We start from the raw sequence: 22764 nt of genomic DNA, 5'->3' as shown, positions 1-22764 counted from the left end.
ATCGAACAGTGGGATTTCCGCCAGCAGGGGTTCCACAGTGCTTCACTTCCCTTATTCACGGTTTTATGGTTTTTCCCAGGCTGTCTGGAGGCTTTCTACAAGGCCCAGCCCCATCAGCGGGGGCTCTTGAAGCGGCACACAGAAGGAGTGCGGGGGTGGAGGGCGGTTTGCCGACTGGGAGGACCATGTTAAATGCGCCCCCTTTTTAGACTTCAGTTCAGGTTTGACAGCAGCGTAATGTGAGCCCCGAGGCAACATCACCTGAGCCAGATGGTACAGTAGCATTGGGGAAGGGGGTTGAAAGGAATGAGGGTAAGGAGAAGGCAAGGCAGAGGATGATGATGGATGAGAGATAGACTGGGAGAATCACATCTTTGCTAGAGAGCAAAGTGTAGAAATTCACGACAGGTGAAGCCACGGGGAACTTTGAGATGTAAAGCGAAGCAGAAAGTGGGAGGAGACGACTTGAAGGAGAGGTGGATGAGTATTAGAACATATGCAAGTGAGTGCTCACATGTGTACACACCTAAAATAAACCCCTGAAGGCATGAGATCCACATTCCCAGGGGCTTCGGTGACAGCGAAGGTACCGGTACAGTTTCCACTGTCACATTATTACGAAACTCAGGAAATCATCTCCTTGCTGCTGCCGTGAAAACTGTGCCATTTGTCAGGTTCCAGTGTAAGAACACAAATGTTCACCTCATCTCTTCTGTAACACTCTGTGCCTTCATCTTTCCTTTTACTCCCTCAGCTACAGAGCAGAGGAGCCAGACTGATGGGATTTGCTTGATATTGATATTGATAACTCAATTTCTGTTGCAGACAGACCAATCTGGGTTTGATTTGGTGATATGCCATGCTCCTCCGGGATGGAGGCCCGTCTGCTTGCTATTTATCTGGCCGGAGACAGTGTGGACTTTCACTGAGCCAGCTAGTACCAGCAAACTTTAATTATTATTGACCAGAAAATGTCAATCTTTGTTACCATGTTGAAAACCTTCAGGGCACCTCATACGTCTTCCTCTCACCAACACATCATACATTCCCCACATCATTGACTTTAATGAGCAGTGGTTATATGTGCTCCATCACCTGCTTCGCTCGGCAACACCCATCCAAAGATGTTATTGCTGTACGACCACGGTCCACTGTACAAACAGTGATGTAATGGCCCATTAAAGGAAAAGGCTGCATGCCATTGGGCCAGCTTCCACTATTGTGTTTCAGATTCCTGAGGACAGGTGGGGATGTAAGTATCTTTTCCCAAGCCATCACTTATTTGTGTCTCAATAAGGTCGGACATGCAATAAAGGTGTTGTCTTTGTTAGATTTTTTATTTTTGTCGGGCGACAGCATGAGCATTAGAGCGTGATTTGATTGAAGGTAATAAATGCTTCCTGCTAACTTGCAAACAGTAATTCCTGAGCAGCTGTGTTGAGAACCTTGACAGGAAGTTGGCTTCAAATCACAGCTGCTGCGTGGGAGTGCTCAACTTTGTCTGTGAAGGTTGACAATCATATCGGCGTTTCTGCAAAGCTCTTCCTCCATCCAAACTACTGTACATGGCTGTGTATTTAAAAGCAGTATTTTCTGCATTGAAAGCACCTGTTCATTAGGGGGGGTACCTGAAACAGAGTGGAATTATGGATTTTTAAATTGATCATTGATCATGGCCCTTGTGCATAATGCCTTCTAGCCACAGTTGTCATCGTTGTACACGCACACACACACACACACACGCACACACACACACACACACACACACACACACTGTGTCTGAACTGTGTTTACTGAGCTTGCAATAAGCTGAAGTGTGAAAGTAGCATTGCCCAAGACTTAGATGAGGCATGTGGGAGTTGTGCAGGGACAGCATGGTGATTTTCACATGGTGATTTTCACAGCATATATACAGTATATATATATATATATATATATATATATATATATATAACAGTATGCCCCCCTAGTATGTAACATTTTGGGGACATCGACAATACGTAAGTTTTAATCATTTATTTCTTCTTCTTTTGGGGCCAAAACTAGTTAAAAAGTAAATAATACATTTGGTGTCTGAATTTCGTCTCACCTAAGATAGTCCTATTTGAAGGAAAGACGATAAAAGATATGAATATAGTGTATACATGCAGTGTATATATATATTCATACTATGCGTGTTACCATTAGGTTTTGCATGATGTGGATCGCCCCAGCGTATCTGCAGAAGGATGGTGTGTCGGTTTGTTTCTCTTTACAGTCACAGGGTTTCTTCTGCCCTGCAGTCACTGACAGTACACACACAATGTGACAACCTCCAGCTGTGAGGGTGTGAGTCTGCTAATAAGATACCCTCTGGTGTGTGTGTGTGTGTGTGTGTGTGTGTGTGTGTGTGTGTGTGTGTGTGTGTGTGTGTGTGTGTGTGTGTGTTGTTTTTTAATAGAACAACCTGGACACTTTACAAGAGGTGATACAGAGACCATTCTGTCATCAACTGCCATACAAAACATCATTATCATCATTATTATCTTGCTTCCTATTTTATTTCAGAGTTTATTGAATGTCAGTTCAAGGAATAGTTAAATCTTTTGGAAAATAGGTCTGTTTTTTTGTCCCCTAAATATTTTGCTAGCATAATTTACCATAAAGACTGAAAACAAGGGGAAACAGCTAGTCTGCCCAAAGGTAAAAACAACGGAAACTGCAGGAAAAAAACGCCTTTAACACTTTTACTTATCTTTACTTTACTTATTGTTTTTGTATTTTGATTTTGTAGAGACTAAACCAATGAGATACAGAGTGTTAACTTGAAAGCTTTACTGTGCTTGTAGGCAGATTTTACTACCTGTTTGTAATTTATTCATTTAAATACGTCTACTTTTAAAATCCAACAATATTGCGTCATCATGCAGTTAAAATGTCTATTCATACACATTCAGTACGTGCAGGGAGGAGTGAAAATGAATTACTCTGGGTGATTTGATGTGATTAATATGAGTAGGTAGAAAATGAAGGCAGGGAGCTGTCATGTGGGCAGTACGGTGGGATAGAGCAGCGAGGATGTGAGGATGATGTGATGGCGTCTATGAGGGAGCTGGGGAAAGGGGGAGCTGAGGGAGGAGAGAGGAAGGCTGAGTCTTCACCCACATGTGTCATGAATAAATCACTGCAAAGATCTCCTTGCTGCCTAGCCCAGCATGGACCAGTATGCTTTCATAGTTATAGCTCATCCCAGATGGCCGAGTTTACCCACAGAGAATAAGCAAAGTCGTGATTTACCAGCTGGGGACTCTTTATGATTGCTTCATCCGTCATCAATTACCCACTTATAAGGTACGCGGGGGGGAATTTAACAATGTGGACATCCCCGGTACTGAATATTACCTGAATGAACAACAGAAAAGAAGGAAGATAGAAGCCAAGGAATACCCAAAATACTGTATGTATACAGAGCTCTTGGTGGCTGTATTGCAGTACATGCACCTGAAACATTCAACATAAAATGCCCGTCTAAAAATCGCTGCCCTCTTCAAAACAGTCGCAGAGGAGGGTGTTATATAAAAGCGAGTGGGAAGAGGAACTCAGTGCCAAAAACAAAAATTGAGTCAAAATTACTAAATGATCTAGTCTTGTCAGCTCAGTACAGTACTGCACACCCGTAGAGACAGTAATGGAGTTGAAAGGGAACAAAGAGAAACCATTTCCTCCCTCAGTGTCATTGAACAATGGAGACATCCTCCTCGCTGGCCAGGACAGAGAGGGAGTGAGCGTTTCTGGAAAGACCTATGTTTCACTGTGGCTGTGATTGATAACGTTATTCGTCGTGGCTCGTATGTGTCTGCATGTGTCTTTATTACAGAGGCATGTAAAACAACAGCAGAGGCAGAAAGTACAATAGTACAAAGAACTACTGAGAGCCAGAGATGGGATGTGTTTTTCTCTGCATCAGTCACGAATAGTTAACATAAACATGAAACCCAGGATCACTCACTTAAGCCTCAAACCTCTTGAGTCCTTTTGAACATATGGTTGTCTATTGATCAGGGATCAGTGACCAAAGATCAACGATCTAATTTTGCCATTCTTAACAAGGTAACACGTGTAGAGATTTTCAAGCCAAAGACAAAGTGCATTAGCAGAGACACAAATCTCTCTAGCATCTCTAATACTTCTTCTGTTCTAGTGTAAATGTCTGTGGTGTGTCTTTCCCAGCCTTTTTTGTCCAAATATCCTACTTAAAGACACTTTAATTTACACATAATGTGCTGTAGATATTGATATTTAGTACTTAGTACATGTCAGATACATGAAGCCTTCTGTTTCCTTCCACAATATTATATTCAGTATATTTTGCAGTTTTGTGCTTGCAAATTATTGTTTGCAGACAGTGTTGATTATTCAGCATAGAATACCTAATGTACTATTTGGACTGATAAATAAGTGTGTTTTGGTGGGATTTCCTGCAGTTTAGTCAGCCAGCTGGCAAGTATGTACATCATGCTCACTACGATTTGGAAGAAGATCACTTTTTGTTTGCAAGTAAAGCTACATCAACACTGTCTGAATTAAAAAGAAATCAGGACCCTTGGTCTTATGACCCACAATTTACCGTCCCATCAGATTACAACATGAAGTGATGCTAAAAACATACTTACCTCAAGCTCAGTTTGCAGAATTACATTCCATGTTCTGCTACATTTTCAAATCACCAGAGAGGCGAACATGGATGACACACATTTATTACAAGTCTCTGCTTGCATCTGATTTCTTTTCCATTTACAACATAGTGAAATGATTCAATAGGCATTAATTGCACCAGCTGCCTCACATTCAATATCGTACGGTCTGACACAGATTGCAACCAACACCATTAGACCCATCTCGCAGAGTGTGACATGCAGTGAACCTGTGGGATTGTTGCTATAACACCTATCATCCCTGTATGTAAGACATGAAGTTTTAGGCATCCCGATAAGCAACTGGCTACTGAAGCGTCTCTAGAGTTCCCCTTGTGCCCTACTTCAGTCGCCCAGATGGTAAAAAATGTTAAAAATGTATTACATGCCCAAAGAAGCATGGCCAGAAAGACATTTCAAGCTGCATGTTTTAATTACCCACACATCATCCAATCAGGTGATCTCTGAGAAGTGTCATCCTCCATATTACTATCTGCTACAAGGCTGCGCTGCTGGAATTTAATTCAATGTTGGTATTTAATTCTCAATCTGGCATTTAATTCAATAACACCAACACCCAGATAGTTTTTTGATTAGCGTAATTGTAGAAACAGCCCTCTGTGTGTGCTTAAACTTCTGATACATTTCAGAGAAAGTATTATTTCTTAACAGAAACTGTCAGCTAATTGTCTGCTTTACCAGCACAGTCACAGTTTGAATTGGATAAAGACAGCATTAGTATTGACCCTACACAGGCCTTTGACGGAGTAATGCTCTGAGAGCTGAAGGGATGGGGCTGACGGTGTGGTAGACAGAGGCAAATTAAGTTAACGTGACTTCTGCTCCACTTTAGAAGTCAGCACCTAAATGGGTTTACACTGGGTTTAACCGTTTCATAAATCACAGCAAACAAGGAGGAAAAAGGCAGAGGCATTTGAGGCCGAGGCAGGGAGTCTTCGATGAAATATCCAACTTTGTAGTTAGATTAGCCTACTGGGGAGTGTGTCGCGAAGTTCTGAAGGGATTTTCTACGTTGTCAACGGGGATGAGATTGGAGAGGAGGAATCATCTGCGTTCTACAGTGGGGCTTTACCTTATTATTCTTTCTATAACACCCACTAATTGGAGCTGTCAAGCAGCTGATAATCTGTATTGGAGTGCGCCATTCAAAAAAGCCACCGCACAACCTCAACGTTTCTAAGACAGATGATTAGAGAGTGAGCGTGTGTGTGTGAGCGCTAGAGGGGAAAAGAATGAAAACAAATCACGCAGCTAGTGAGTGAAAAGGCCTAACCCGACAGTGGTTTGTCTGACAGAAAATGTAATGAAATAGATTGGGAATTCAAGAATTCTCCTCTGCTTTTCTCCTTCTGTCTTTGAACACTTTTGAGAGCTTCGGTTTTTCTGCACAAGAAAAAGACTCATGATGACAGTCTGTTGCACCAAGGCCCCAACGGTGGCATATTCTGTTGATGTTTTTTTAAGCAGGAGAAGCTTTAAAGGATCTATTTTAGACAACAAAATCTTCAATTCACCTCTACTTCATGATACTGCACCGCATTTTTTTGAAACCAGTTTATCCATCCATCCATCCGTCCGTCCATGTTCAGCTGCCTCTCAAACCAAAGTGAAACCTTCCACCTTCAGGCGTTCACAGTCTACCTCGATGCAATAAAGCATTACCCACTATCTGACCTCCTTTTCTCCTCGCATTCGCTTCCTCCCTCTGCACAACTCTCCCTCTCTTTTTCTCTCACTGTCTTCATTCTTTTTTTTCTTCCCCCTTCACTTTCCTGCCTCACTGTCAGCCTCCTCGCTTTCTTGCAGCTGTCTCCAAGTGACGGAAAGGAACTGTGAAAACCTGAAGGAGGGTAGAGTTTTTTTTCTTTTGAGTAAGAAGCATAGTAACACAGACGCGCTTTCTCAACATCAAAGCTCCCGTCACTCTCTGGCTGCCGACATGAAAGAGAGAGAGAGAGAGAGAGAGAGTAAGAGGTTGGAGAAGGAATGTAAAACAGACCGATCACCGTTGACATGCTCTTTGTTTGCCTGGGCATCACTTTGTGCATACGTCTATGTGCTTCACAAATCTGCCCTGGAAGTATCTGTAAGTCCTATATCTATTTCCTCTTTTGGCTCAGCCAGCAGCCACTCAGCCCAGCGTGTGGCATCTGGAACCTGCCTGCAAGCACACTCTAACAAGGCCCCCAGAGTGAGTGTGTGTGTGTGTGTGTGTGTGTGTGTGTGTGTGTGTGTGTGTCTGTGTGTTACTGTGTGTGTCTGATGGAGAAAATGTTTGTCCATCTGCAAATGTGCATTTCTACCGTTTCTACTGTTGCATTGCATTGCGTTGTTTCTTAAGTGCAGCAGATGGCATTAGCAGTGATGCGGGTCAGAGGGAGACGATGGTGTTTCCTGATTTTGACGAGGACAGACTTCTCTCTCTCTCTGTCTCACCTCCTCTGTCTGGGTCAGCCAGTGACACTTTATCATCTGCTCCCTTCCAAAACATTCTCCAGCGTATTCGTCTGCATCTGCAACCAACCGCATATGTCTGCATGAAACAAAGTTTAAAACTGAACAAATGTGTTATGTTTGCGCAAGATGTGACAATGAAAATATTTCATCAGTCTGGCCAAACTGCATTTTAAACGTGTTCATGTAATGCGTTGGCATTTAAGCCAGGGTCGGAGCGCTTGGTTGTTGCAGAGCAGCCACTGTTTGCATGAGCTTGACAGCAAAAACCATTTCCCACTTTTGTGACTGCTAAGTTTACCAAACACTGTCTTAGTGTGTTTATAACAGTTTACAGATGCTCTCCGTGGAACCATAACAGTTTCTTTATGGTCACTTTAACAGTTATAAGCAGTCATCACCAGACTGTGTCTATATCCAGTTTTGGAGCTGAAGAAAAAATTAATTTTATTTTCCCAGCCAAGGCCAAAATGTGCTTAGACAGGCAATAATATGAACCCTTTGAAGAGGAATCTGTGTTGGCTTAAAATGGATTAAAATGATTGGCAGCACAGCCCTAAAGTAGTTAAATATGCCAGACACAGTTGTGTCTGACATATTTTTTATCCGACTGTGGGTTTGTACAGAAGACAAAGTGAAAGAGGGGGCATCAGGTGGGCACTGAGACGGCTTTTTACTCAATTAGAAACATATAAACAACACTCTGATTCCAGGGGGTTTAAAAACATCTGGACTGGAGTCTGTGAAGTACCAGTAGCAGCACGCTTCTTCATCTCTTCCCCTGTGATGTTCTATTTGCGGCTCCCGTATGCGTGAACGTTTTTGTCTTTGTTTCCATGGAGACCAAAAGAGGTGTGTAAAATGGTGAAGCCGTACTGTGGTCACTGGCTTTGTCATACGTGCTGCCAGCCGCCACTACTTACCTTTTAATAGCCCTTCCACAGCTGGACGCTTTGCAAAGGTACAATTTCTTGACATTGCTAATTAGAAAGAACAGGTGGTTGTCGTAGATCCGGACCACATCCGGTGCCATGACTCACATTTTATTAAACATCTAAAATGTCAAATATTATGCTTCAACTCAACACAAAAAATGAACACAGTCACAATTTGTCACTTTCAGATGAATGTGTTGCTTTGAGACATGAAGTCACCGCGACAATTAGTCCAACACAATTTATTCCAGGAGAAGTTCCCACCAGCAGGCACAGCTTAGAGCTCCTGCTGTACACTCAACCCTCATTTTGATCTGAATTATTCCAATAACGCTGCCTTTCCATCCCTCCCGTTGTTCTTGTACACAATGGCATTGACCCGCTCTATTGTCTGCGGGGTTGTGTCCTCCTTTTCAGCACTGAGAGGCTCATTTGTTGATCTCCTAACTAGATTACGGCTTGTCTGATTAACTGCCTGTAACCCCTGCTGCCACTTGTAGCTGAACTGGGTTTGGCTGGGCTTCATGCACGCCCTCACTGTCCCGGGTTTAGTCGGTTCACGGCCTTCGATACCCTTTCCCTTTTTGCACCTGGTGAACTTGTGGACAATGTCAGAGACGGTCAGGATTAACTGAAGATGCAAGGAGTTGAAAGGGTGAGTTTGAAAGCACAGTCACGTGGTCTTGAATGTTTTCTTTTCTTTTTTTTTTTACATGTCAGTGATTCTGTTTGAAGACCTATTTACAGTACAACTGCCAACACAGTTGCTAACGCTAGGCTAAAAGGGCTGTGGTAAAAGTACACTGTTAACCTATTTTATCTGTTGGTTGGATACGCCTATGTGGATCTAAGTAAAGGTGAGGTCAAGTTAAGAACCATGTGCCTCTTCTGCCACTACCTTGATAGATGATGAGGTCCAACACTAATGAACTCTCTATTTGTTTCACTTTCAATTGTATCCATCCTTGCAACATGGCTATAGAGATGTCACTGTCTGTCTGTTGGTCTATTGGTCTGTCCACCAGTTCAGTCAAGAGTGAAATATATCAACAACTATGGATTGCCATGACATTTTCTACAGACATTTATGTTCCCCTGAGGATGAATCCTACTGATTTGGATGATCCATCTTGCGTCAGAGATCACATTTGTTGGTGAAATGTCTCAACACCTGTTGAATGGACTGACAGAAAATTTGGTCCAGGCGTTTGTGTATTTTGTTAATAACTAAATATTTACAAAACTAATGACATTACCATCAGCCTCAGCTGTAATTTGTATTTAGTGCGAATTGACAAACATTAGCATGCTAATACGCTGAAGTATGATAATGGTAATGGTAAACATATCTGCTAAACATCAACCTTTTAGCAGTCCCATTGTGAGCATGTTAGCATGCTAATGTTAGCTTGAACTCAAAGCACACAGTGCCACTAGCATAGCTGTAGATTGTTCTTTTTCTTGAGTAAGAAAAATATAGACAGCGTAGATCAAATAGTCATCAAAGAATTATTTAACCATCTATCATCATGAGCATTTATAAGTGGTTAGTCTTAAGCCAATTTCCCACTGTTATATTGTGTTAACCATTGAGGCATAGACTTCCTGTTTCCCCTCTGACCCATCACCTTTTCATTCTGGCCCCTGGATAAGTTGCCACGACAGGTTGAACTCTATGGACGAGAAGGTGAGGACACAATATGAAGGGGTTGAGGGAGGCGAGTCACACTGGGGTTTTGAGACAGAAAGATGCGCATGGCCAGACTAATTTGGCCTCCAAGAGCTGAAGTTGGGGTGACAGCCATCGTGTGGGGACTGGGGACAATGGGCTGAGGGAGAATTGGTTGCATGTCTGTATGGCCTTTGCAGCAATAGTCCCCACGCTATACAATCACTCAGGCCGTCGACTGGAGTGACATTTCAGGAAATTTCCACTGATGTGGGGACTGGGGCCCCAGCTGTCAAGACGGAGCAGCAGGGAGGGGCTGGGTGGGGTGAAATGAGTAGCAGAGAGGAGCGTTGGATGTTGCTTATCAGACTTGGCAAGATCTGGCAGCTTTATGGCTTATGGGGGAGAACATTGATAAGTTCTCTTTCTTCCTTTCTTTGTCCGTCTCTGTGCATTATTGCTTTCAGTGATAGAGCGAATGATAGCGTCTGTGTGATGTTGGCAGACTTATAAGGCTTATCTCGCAGAATGACATTGGTTTTGTTTTCTGAGCTACCTAAGATGAGATAAATGATCCTCTCAGTTCCACATTCATGAAACCGCATCAGTGCATTGAATATAGATATATTCAGGTCAGGAGAGTGTTTGAGTTTGCGTATTCTAAGTGGTGTTTTTTTCCAGCATTTCAATGAATATTGTTTATTGTTTGACACTTCCAGAAGTGTTTCTCTGGCGATTGTATGTATCATTTTAATAACTAAGTATAAACACTAAATTTGACTTTTCTATCCTATATTTTGGTCAACAAGAAGTGCTCTTTTTTTTTATATTAATGCAATTGTAGAAGGCATGGGATGGAAATGTTGGGGAACAGTCTTCAACTTTGTAATGTGGTGGGTGAGAGGACTTGACATTTACACCACCTCTATCTTTTTCAACACCGTGCCTTGGATCCAAACCATCTAATATGTATGTGTGTGTGTGTGTGTGTGTGTGTGTGTGTGTGTGTTTGCATGGTGATCATTGCTAAGGTGTGAGTAAGATGAGGTTATTGGATGCCCATGACCCAGACTTTGTTTGTATGTGCAGTATGTCTGCTTGCACATGTAGTTTGCAGAGTTTGCAGCTCAGCTCTCACTGTGCAAACACAATTAGCTGATTTGCATCCAATTAAAACTTCAATAAACTCCATCTGTAACCTTTCCATGCACTCTAATTTCCAGATATCGTGTCAGACGGCATCTCGACCTTTTGGCAACACTAATACGAGAAATGGGATGGGCTCGGGGTAGTAGTGCTACATTTCCATCACCACAAGTCGGTCGCACACACCGGCTGTTGGATGGCTAGCACTTCTGGCCGACATCCGGCCTTCTTCTTTCCAGTGATTGAAAATGAAGCCTGCATGCGATCAAACATGGTTGCTGTAACTGTAACTAGGCTCGAGGTTACTACTGGAAAACTCAGGCTTCATTCCAGTTGGTTGGCTTTTTTTCATTCTGCACACTACATGTGTATATTTTGATAGCAAATGTGTCCAGGAAGTATCTCTGGTCACAGACAGCCTTTGGAAATAGAAATGTTTGAAAACACAATTTTGGCTGAATGGAATTGAACTTGGTGGAAGACTTGTCACATAAAATTCTGCCTGCTGGACGATTCCCAAAGTGTACCAGAGCAATGTAATGAATAGCACTGAGAAGCTGATAGTACTGAGTATTTATATGTCACCTTGCTTTGAGGATACTGCTAAAAATAGAGGAAGTTGCATTGATGGCTTTATTCTATTGAGTATTTCTTTGACATGCATGCATGAAACCTTATATACTGTATATTGCAACTTGATGACTGACGAACATGTTCACATAACAGTATCTTGTTAAAGTCAATTACGCTGTACATTGGCCAATAAGCCTTAGGACTATTGGCAACATTTAGCGGCATACATATACTTGCATGTATAACTCATAATACTTGAGTGATAGGTATACAAATTGCACACACTGTGATATCAGAAACTTGGAGTATGGAAAATATCTCCAGGCTCAAAAAAACAAATACAGACTGTAAATGCTCAGGTGGCAGTTGACCTTTCTTCTGTGTAGAAAAGCAATAGCTTGTGTAAGTGTGTGCAAATGTATTTGTCTGTGTGTGCACTCGCACAGCAACACAAGACTTTGGGGTTCTGCGGGTCCGGCAGTGCTTTCCAGGTGGTTGCTTTGTGTGTTTGTGCGTGTGTGAAGATACTTTGATACGGGGCTGGCGTATACTGTGTGAGAATGAGCGAGGCTCCCTGGGCGCAGCGCTTTCTTGGCACATCCCTATGATCCCATCATGACGGGGGAAACTCAACACTGGGGAGGATATTCCACTGCCCAGCAGCTCAGGGAGAGTAACAAGGCTGCACAAACACACTGCTCCTGCAATTCCAGTCACAAGGTCTGGTGAGGTTACGCCACACACTCACACACTCCTGCAGTTTGTCACTTAAACCCAAACTGCTGCGCAGTACATACTTGTAGAGTATGCATAACTACATTACTGTGCACTTAAACACAGAGAAAACAAATAAAAAAAAAAAAAAAAATATATATATATATATATATATATATGTGTGTGTACACTGTGTAACCCCCCCCCACCCCCAGGACTGCACTAATGAACACTATTGCTGAGCAGACAGTGAGTTGATTGGCATAGAGAAAGCATTACACCAGCACATTCAGGCATATGGCATGTGGACCCACTGATGGGCACACACATATGGTGCTGGTGGCTTTTGCTGCTTCGCATGGGAGGAAGGCACTGTGCTTGCCTTTGATCAGACTCCAAATCACTGAACACAGCACACAAAGTACAGCCTAAAAATCTCTAACTGTTTGGGTTGCATCATTTTGTCTCATTATTCCCCAAAAAATTGAAACGCAGTGCCTTTTGCAGCTCCCTTCAGTTTTTGTGATTTATGAAAAAATACTGCAGTTTTATTCACAATGCAATACAATACACCATTTTATTACATAATTAGGTTCTTTATTTATTTTTTTTGTACAAATGCACAGTTGTCTAATGGAAAAGGGAGTCCTTTGGTTGCAAAACTATTTTAATTTGTGTTTCAAAGGTTTTCCACACACACACACACACACATACACACACACACACAAGTTTTTTGATATTGTTCCTTCATTTTTTATTAACATGACTGATAAAATCAAGTCATGTTGCTATATGAACAATAAATGAGACTCATTGGTTACTGTAACAACAATAGCTGTCCCTCTTGGAGTCCACATAAATGTATTTGCTACAATAATATCATCTGAATTATAATAATTCTCAACAAACACAGAGACCAAACAACACAATAACTCCAAAAACAATCTTACTACCAATTTCAATGACACTTTTTTATGAGCCAATATTTGCATGCTGTAAATGTTTTGGTTTTCTGTTTGTAGAGAGAACTGTCGCAGCTCTCAGTCTTTTGACACCCTCCGAAATCCCACGTCAGCAAATTCAAACTCCGGTAACCATGGAAACTTTTGTTTTCTTGATGTGTCCTGTGAATATCCCACAAACTCGCCCACCAGAGAGTTCCTGAGGACTCTGTCTATTACTGTTAAGGGACTGCTTTTGCGATAGGAACCGGTCACTGTGGTGACGAAGCATTTCCCAGAAGACTTCATGCTTGATCTGTGATTGGCTGGAGTGACGGGGGTCGTTTACATCTGTATTCAGCCATCAACAAGTCGCTAATTCACCTTTCTCTCTTTGTATTGTTTCTCGCCATCAGTTAAGATACATTTTGACTCACCTCCATTTTCCTTGTTTTGTTTTGTTTCCTTCATCTTCCGTTGCACTCCCATTAGATTCTGTTTTCAATTAAAAAACACTTAGGCCAACTCATAATGGTTACCATCAGGAAATTGTGTTTTATTAATGCCCAAATTGAAGTTTCTACTAAGCCACAAATATAATCATTCTGTCCATTTCCTGGACAACATAACATAATTGGACTTACTGTATCAACAGTAATGTACTGAGAATTAAGATACATGTTTAATAGAGGTGTTCACAAGAGAACCATAGAACATTTTTGCTAGTAAAATAATGGAAACTTTGCATCACTCTAAAATAATTGCCCTGCCTAGTTTAGGGACTGCCAGTGCCAAAATGACCATTTCTGTTTCTCGCTCTTTTGTAGAACATATTGCCTATTTTTTTTAAAGCCGCTCCGCTGAATTGTGCCTCGATGAAATGACTTATTGCAGTACGCTATGCTGATACAAAGCAGCGTGTGAATAATAGGAAGAAACTGGGTGTGATTGTGCAACGCCGTGTATAACTGGTCCCAACAGACCGTGAAATTGTTTATTCTTCTGCTGCCATTTCTGTGTAAAACAGAAAAGGGATCACTTCCCCCCTCTGCACAGTCGCAGCATTCAGGCCGCCACTGGTTTCCGCCAAGAAATTAACTCCCCGTTGATTAACGGAAGTTCTTAATCAACAGGCAACTGTGTTGGTTCTTGTTGTTATTTGGATCGCCCACTGAAGTCATTGAAGTAGCGCGGAGATATTGTCAGAGGAAAAGCTTCAATCTATTAAAATTCTCGATTATATTTTCTTGCTTCTCTTCATAGTGTTTTTGTTCCGCAACAATGGCTTCATGGGGAATTGGCAGATTGCGCAGCAAGGATGTGACCAGTTTTCTAGCTTTTTCACATCATTGTCGGGATAAATGAACCTTTTCTTGGGTAGTTCAAAATGAAATGCATTGCAGTTTTTGCTTGCGAGTGGTTTATTGTAAATAAGACTTTTCTTCCACCAAACTGTATAGTAGTTTTAAAATGCTTGAAAATGTTTGTCAGTTAAAACCGGGACACCACTTTCCACTGATGTGATGGAACATAAATCCAATTCATTTTAGTTTTATGTGTAAATCCCACATGATTCCCACATAAAGTGTTACATACAGCAGTGGATAGCAATCTGCTCCACTGTTAACGCTGCATGAATTATTTTAAAAGCATGCTTTGATGTTTAAATTGACATAAATTCTATTTTATTTAATTATGCACAGTGATATGAGCGCTTGCTTTTAATCTATAGATCATCCTACACTCTGTGACTTCCCTCTTTGAATTGTGAACACATTTTTCAGTAACAGCAAAGTCATTTTCTGTTGATTAATTCATTTAGTGGCTTCATTATGACCCACATAATCTGTTTTTGTGACGGTAAAAAATGTGCAACACACTGTTATCTTTCTCTTTCCTTTAACATGTAGTGATAGGCATTCAATGCTGACAATTCTCACCAAATGAATTAAAGCGTTTAAGACCCCACCTTAAAGTGTACACTCTGCCTGCCTGTGTGAGTGTGTATGTGTGAGTGCTTATCCCCTCCACTGTGAATGTCTGTCTGCCCCTCAGTGGGGAAGACATGGAAGGACATTTTGGTCTGGTTTGAAGGGGGCCGCTTGGTCGTGACACACATTTAGGTAGGTTACTTGTAGCTATTAGCTAACTGGGTTAAAGCGCACATCTCATGGTACGTTTTGTTTATCCGGAGGGGAGACATTAGAGTAATTTGGAAGATTTAGGATTGACGGGGGGAATACGAAAAATAGATGGTGTGGTAGAGAGATTGTGTATGTGTGTGTGTGTGTGTGTGTGTGTGTGAATGAGAACCAGTTTGTGTGTTTGGTCGAGAGTCGTGAACCTCACCAAAACAACTGTCGTAATTTGTCTTCAGCTGTGGCCTTAATGTCCAGGCTGCAGACATCATTCACACACTGTCTGATTCTGCTCTCACCTCCCGTCTCTGTTTTTCTTCTTCTATTTGTATACTGATACGGTATATCCAACCCCCACCTCTCACCACATCCCTCCATGTTGATGTATAAGCCTTCAGGCCAAGTGTAGGTGTTGTGGGGGGGGGGTTCTCTGCGTGGGTGCATCTATTTCCCATCAGTCTAAAACCACTTGCCATTTGACCTGGTACCTGTCACACTCCTTTCTCTGCCCTCTTTTTATTCTTGCTGGAGGCGTTCCCAGTCGAGTCAGAGCAGACAGACATTTCTCCATGATTTGGGACCACCAAAGGGGGAAAGGAGGAGATATAGTTTGCATAGTAAGACCTGAATCTAGGTGGAGATCCGTTTTTTTCTGGTTTGAAAGCATTCTTTCATGATTGACAACATGGACATGAAGAACAAATGAAATGTTTTCATATATTTTACATTTTAGGATATGTTACCTGAATTCAAACCTTGTTTTTTTAGTGCTGTTTAATCACAGTTCAGTTTAGGTTGACAAATTCTGTGTTGATTGTATTTCTAGCTTTTTTTTTTTATGAATAAATGCAGTGTGTCAGACCAAAAGTGCACTCTCGGGACAGTGTTTGGACTGTTGATGCTGTTGAGCACTAGAGGGCAGCAGACTACAAATAATGAGTGTAGTCCATCTGGACCGCAGAGGACGCCCGGCTCATTATTTTCTCCTTTTTCACAACCTCAAAACAGATATTATACATGACAACACATGACCAGCTCCTGCTCTACAATTCCTGTAAATGAAGGATATAGATGAAGTGATGAAATGACCACAGGGAATAAATATTTAATTAATTTATGTCACAGGAACGAGTGCCTAACACGGGCAGGACAAAAATAGTACCACTAAGCTTTTTTCAGCTCCATTCAAAAAACAATTTCTTTGAAAATCCCATACAACCGCTCAATTAAAGGAATCGGAGTAATTTCCTGTGTGTTGGTTATTCTGTAACCTCACAGTGACCCGTCCAGCTCGGACCCTCCAGATGGCGTCTTTGCTTTGCCTGTTTTCGTTGCGTTAGGGGACACGCTGTTGTGGCTGCGGAGGTCAAAGAGGCCAATGAGATTGACGCTGTGATTGGTCTTGTTGCACCCGTGGGAGACGCACCAGTGAGATACGCAGACTCACCACAGATAAGAGACGGACCCAGGCAACATGGTCTCAGGGGCGTCTGAAGACATATGAGGATTTAGTTTGCTTTGCTTGTATATTAAGTGTTCATAATCTCATAATCGGTGGGATACTTCAATTTAAATCACTTTAATTTCTGATCAGATTCCTGAATGAGTGATGATGGATTCAATATCCTCAATATTATGATAATGATAATAAATAATAATTATTGTCATATTTGTGTGCAACCAACTATTATTTTTCTTTAGTGATAATCTATAAAATGTCAGAAAAATCTCATTATCAAAATTGTTGCCAATTGATTTTTCTGTCGATCATATTGAAGCATCATTTCAGCTGAAATTATAGCTACTATTGCTACTAAATGAATATTCTAATAATGCACCGATGCAAAAATATTCTTCATTTTGTGTGTGATTTATCATTCTGGTTGTGGTAGTTTTATTCTGGCTGTGTGTGTATGGCATAGTGCCTGGAAAAGGGTGGAAAATATCCAATATACGTCCACTTCTAGAGTTCACCGGCCACCAGCCAACTCTGCTCTTTTGTAGTAGACGTTGTTTTTTTTTCCTGCAAAATGCTGGGGTTTGAAATAGAGGACACCTTGGCAGTGGCTTTTACTACGAGTAAGACTATTGGCTATGGGGGGGGGGTTATGGTCTTTTTTTATCAATGAATTTATATATGGAAAGTCCGTAGTACTGGCAGTTATAAAACTATATTGTTTTTGCACAATTACGTAGGTTTTTGTGCCATTTCATCACAGCATGCTATTGAGCTGCAGAAGGAATTGTGTGAGGATTGTAATTTACTGCTCATTCATCATGATCATACCTTTCTTTGGACAAAGGCTTGTTTTTATATTTTTAAGTAGCGGTTTGTTTATCATGTGCACATATGCCCTGTTGTCTTCTCCGTGCATCTACATGCACTCGCACACATGCACCCACCCCCCTGCTGCCTCCCTTCCCAATCCCTCCTCTTACCTCTCCACGCTCCTTATCCATCCATCCTGTCCTCCCTGAAGCCACCCCATTGGCCCTCGCCTAGCAACCACATGATAATTTGGCATAATGTGACACCCCCTGATGCATGATCGGGGCTGTAAGTCAGCTTCATCCCCCCCTCATGCCGGTGGCTGGTGTTTGGGGCTAAGAAAGAAAGGAAAATTAATCTGGGAGGGTGAATATATTTGAGGAAGAGAAAAGGGAATTTCACACTCGCATCGTTATGACTGGTGTCCACCGGCTAAGCCTGTCATCTGTCCCCGGAGGGTTGTTCTCCTCTTTCTCCAGCAGCGGTGACCGATCATCTCGCTCTTGTTCTCAGCTTTTCTCCGTATGGTTCCCATGTAGTCCATATGTACAGATAAAGAGGCGCTGCAGATTTTGTGGAAAGCAGACAGGCATGTGATGAGGCAGCCTCTCGGTATTGACAAGGACCTAGCCAGGCTCATAGGTGCCTCTGACACGCAGGCATGCGGGGGAGAGAAACATAAAGATGGCCGCTGCGTACTCCGTCTGTCTCCACGCTGCCACGTCTGACGTGAGCACGGCTGATGTGAAGGACATCCTAAATAAGACATCTCGCAGAAAATCAAACCGGGTCTTTTGTTGTCTCTCTGTGCAGATCTTCTCTCCTGTCTCTCCCTCCTTCTTCTCCTCCTCCTCTTCCCCTCCTGTTGTCAACAAAGACACAAGTGATTTGGTGAAACAAAAGCTCCTCTGGTCCCGTTTTGACCTCTCCACTGTTACCGCCAGGAACATCCAGTATCTCCTCCCTCTCTCCCTCTTCGCCTTCACCCGCGTCCTTCACATGTTCTCCCCATTCCCATCCGGTCACTTGGCCACCTCCAGCTGGTAATGTGTGTCCGTGTGTGTGTCTGTGTGTGTGATAGTTGATTGGGGGGGGGGGGGGGGGGGGGGGGTTATAGAAACACACACACACACACACACACATGGACGCACAAACACTCACTCATTCTGCTGTTGCTCCATGCCACCATTTCCTTTTGCTATCTTAACCGGTGCCTTTGCTTCATTCATGCACTCACACCCCCCCTCTCTCTCTCACACACACACACACACACACACACGCACACTCACACACACACACAATTAATCTCTTTCTCTCAGACTGTATCTCTCACACACACACACACACACACACACACACACACACATTAACAACTCCACACACAGGCATACACACGTCTGCATGGTGGAGAACCAGGCGAGGTACAGCAGCAGGGACCAGAGCAGAGAGAAAGAGAAACATTTAGGAGGACGGACTGAAACAGAGCGTGGTTGCCGTAGTAACCGTTCCCCTCCCTCCATTCTTCCCTCCACCTCCATTCTCTCTCTCTCTCTCTCTCTCTCTCTCTCTCTCTCTCTCTCTCTCTCTCTCTCCTCCCTCCCTCCACCTCTGTGCTGGTGATGCTTGTGTCTCTTTTCTTTCCATCCGGTTTGTCCTCTCCTCTCCTGGAACGCGCTCCTCTCACACTGCCAGTGGACGAGGAGGAGGAGGAGGAGAAGGAGGAGATGAGGAGAAGCTGCTGTCTCTTCTCTCCCGTCTTTCTATCACTTTAAAAAAAAAAAAAAAGAGAGAGAGAGAGAGAGAGAGAGAGAGCAGACCAGACCAGAGCAACAACCTAAAGAAAGGACATACAGGATATACATACATGTAAAAGATACCCTACTCTTCTCCATTCTCCTTTTCAAGGAGGGCATTTTTCTTCCCTTTCCCCCCCTTTCCTTTTCTACCCCGATTTTTTCCTCTGAGATCCCGGTTTTGTCAATTACAGCCCCTGAACTTCTCTGGGATTTCAGGTGAGGCACGCGTGTGTAGTGTGTGGTGCTTCTACATTTTTTGTTATTGCCTATCATGGCTCACGCGGCCTCCCAATTGAAGAAGAATCGGGGGGAAGTGGATGTGAATGCATTAGAGGACGAGAAGGAGAAGCGGAGGAAGAGCAGGAGAGCAGCGTCCCGGGAACAAAAGAGAAAGGTAACAGACGAGGGCTGGCTGGCTGGCTGGTGGCTTCATCTGCTCCGCTCAGCTAGCATCATTGGAGCGTGACTCTGTGTGTGTGTGTGTGTGTGTGCTACATCTCCCTCAGCTTGACTACCTAGATCAACTGGGCTTGTAGGTTGCCTCGTCGCACATAAATACATTCATGTACATGTTCAGATCTGCGCATAATTCAAGACACATGTGTAGTCTCTGTTTTCTTTTGACACAAGTCCTATTTAAAGAGCATCTTTGACCTTGTGTACTTAATGTGTGAGTATGTGAGTGTGTGTGTGATGGTGTTCCCCTATTTCTTCATGTGGGAGTCTGTGTGTTTATTGTTGGTATGCATGTGAGGTGTTCGCATAATGTTTGTGCCTGTATGTCTTCATATACATGACGGCTCAAAGTCAAATAATGTCACCTGTTTGTACATGATGAGCTTATAGCTACCCGTCTCCAGATGAGGCGAACTCTGTTCGGACACGTCGAGCGTTTTGGTTTTCCTGCCTCTGACTCTTTGAACGTTTCCTAATATCCTCCGTACGTTTAGTAAAACTACGTCACACACAGGGCTTCCTCAAATATTTGCACACCCTTCCTTGTTTTATTGAGAATGGAGGTGGTCAGTTGTTACAATCGCCCTGTGCAGAGTACGCTTTGTTAATCAGCGCTTCACAGGCGTAATTTAACCTTGTTGTGGGCTTCATACCAAATGAGATGAATGCTGGCAGTTGCAAAGAGTGTAAGGTCATGTTTGCATGAGGTGAAAAAAAAAACTCCTCTTTTTTCACTTGATCATGGTTTTGGAAATGTGTGAGCGCTTTAGTGCGTTTTTTTGTGGGTTCTTGCTTGTGTATGTGTGTGTGTGTGTGTGTGTGTGTGTGTGTGTGTGTGTGTGTGCGTGTGCTTGGATGCACAGACAGCCATGTATAATGCATACACGAGTGATTTATTGATGATAAAGCTTTTCATATGATGGAGGAGGAACTGAAATGCACGTGGGTCTCCCTCGTCTTCCTCCTCTCTTGCATGTCAGCTTGCGGAGAACCCTGTTTCACGGACCGGTGGGAGAAAAAAAAGCTGGTATTTATGATGATTATAGCAAATTATAAGCTACTACTGATGGAAACAAGAACAAAAACAAAAGTTAACTGCTTGTCTGTCCACAGTTATGCATTAAAATAAACTCCCCGCTGTCTGTTCTATTCTAGTGTTTTGAGAAAAGCATTCATTGCATTCTGCGTATTGAATGTGGGGAGATTTGACCGTGAGAGATCTGTTCAATATCAGTGACATTTACTGAACTTTGCGCCCATGGGTGCCCGGTTTTGAATTATGCTGCTGGCAACGTTATTTGACCTCAGCATAAACAAGAGGCGAGAGCTATCGTGGACTAATCTTTTCCAAACCAAAAAAAAAAAAAGAAGGAAAGATTCATAAGGTCAAGTGAATTTATGGATCTACTTCTCAGTCAAGTTTTAAACCTGTACACCCATAGTTGCACATCACATTCTCCTTTTGTCTACGTTTGTGTGCACGTGTGTGCGAAAATGATACGTGTCTGAGATGCTGATCTGTACAGGAGGTTTACAGTCCTTATGAAGGGTCATGTTTCATAGAAGAGAACAGGAGACAGAGATGATGAGGGGAGAAGAGGGGAGAGTTGTATTGATTGGATTGTTCACAGCACCATCCGTGAGGATAATAAACTTTCCCTTCTCACTTCGGCCTGCATGCCCTGCATCCTTCCGTCTGTCCTCTCTGTCTCTCTTTTTTCTGTGTCTTAGTCCCATCACCTTTAGGTTCTCTCTCTGCCCATTCACACTTTAGCTTTTTCTTTTTCTATTATTAGCGCTGTTGTTTGGCTCATGCTGCTAAAATGTAATGATGCACTGTCACACTAAAGTTAATTTGTTTGTCAGTCGTTTACGTGAGGGATGTGCACTGTAGGCCATCGCTGTCAGTCTCTCTCTCTCTCTCTCTCTCTCTCTCTCTCTCTCTCTCTCTCTCTCCAGCACACGTACAGATACGCAGTAGTGGTTTTATTCCTTGGCTGCCCTTGCTCGTGCGCTGTTTACCCCTGTTGGTGGCCTTCCAACTCTCACTGTGTCCACTATACAGTGGTAATAGACTGACTGAGAGGTGTCAGAGTCTATAGAGACACATGACGAAAGAGTCACACATGCAGAAAGACTATACAAGGGCATTACAGTCACAGGTTACATTGTCAGCTTCCCTCCATTACTCAGCATCGAACCTTTTTATATTTGTCTTGTAGCTAAACTGATACGGTCTTCTTGGTGCACATTGTGCAACAAACTGCTTTGACTCACTCCTTTCACAGCCCTACAAACGCTATATTTAGATGGTGGAGCAGGTACAGAGAACACTTGTTAATGTAGAGTGGTGTGTTTTCCCATTTGTACATTTTCTTTTTTTTTTGCTTTGGTCCCTGAGCAGGTGGATTCATAGTTAATTTAAGTTGTATACATATTTAAAATGCCGTTCAGTAATGTGACTTAACTTGAAATACACTGCATGTCATTTTTTATGCTTATTCTAGTTACTGTATGGCCAATAATCAGCTTAAAGGTTCTTTTAATTAGTAATTACTTTTGAGTGTTATTTAGTGTTAATTCATTTATTACAATGTCTGACCAGTTTGGGAGTGATAGCAGATTCCGGTCTTCTTGAGCATCAGTGGCTATGCTTTTGTTTTTATGTGGATCACAGATTGTGCCTATAAGGTCACCAGAAAATAGTGTTTATATTGCTTTTATTTCCTGTCTTGTTTGGGTTAATATCAGAATAAACATGATATGCAGTCCATTGAGAAATCTGTTCACTCCATTGTTCACTCATTCACTACTTCCTCACTAAACACATTGCAATTGGGGGGATTGTTAGAAGAAAATGTTGTGCATGTCATGGACATCACTTTTTCTGCTCCATATGTCGTGAATACATTCAGAATTCGGACCCTCAAATGAAATGGCAGAGGGTTACGCAGAAAGCAAGGAGTACGTTGTGGACAA

At 42.5% G+C, this 22764-nt stretch overlaps 1 protein-coding gene across 29 annotated transcripts in view; it reads left to right on the top strand.

Annotated features, from left to right (window-relative positions):
- LOC137879462 (ankyrin-3-like) overlaps nucleotides 1-22764 on the top strand; it is a 122521-nt gene that overhangs the window by 10253 nt on the left and 89504 nt on the right. For 20 of the 29 annotated variants that reach the window (XM_068720349.1, XM_068720263.1, XM_068720255.1 and 17 more), the window contains exon 1: nucleotides 19168-19723. The exons of 2 other annotated variants lie outside the window; for them this stretch is intronic. In XM_068720349.1, the coding sequence (XP_068576450.1) occupies nucleotides 19601-19723 (123 nt within the window). In that variant the 5' untranslated portion in view covers nucleotides 19168-19600. Of the gene's footprint in view, nucleotides 1-19160; nucleotides 19724-22764 lie in introns of those variants that run through there. 7 more of the 29 variants (XM_068720390.1, XM_068720381.1, XM_068720373.1 and 4 more) reach the window with 4 other exon arrangements.

Source organism: Cebidichthys violaceus, unplaced genomic scaffold (genome assembly GCF_023349555.1).
Source record: "Cebidichthys violaceus isolate CVI_PGR_0920_01 unplaced genomic scaffold, fCebVio1.0.p SCAF_10, whole genome shotgun sequence".
NCBI lineage: Eukaryota > Metazoa > Chordata > Actinopteri > Perciformes > Stichaeidae > Cebidichthys > Cebidichthys violaceus.
Note: the sequence above shows the minus strand (reverse complement) of the source record. Positions and strands in the feature narration are given on the sequence as shown.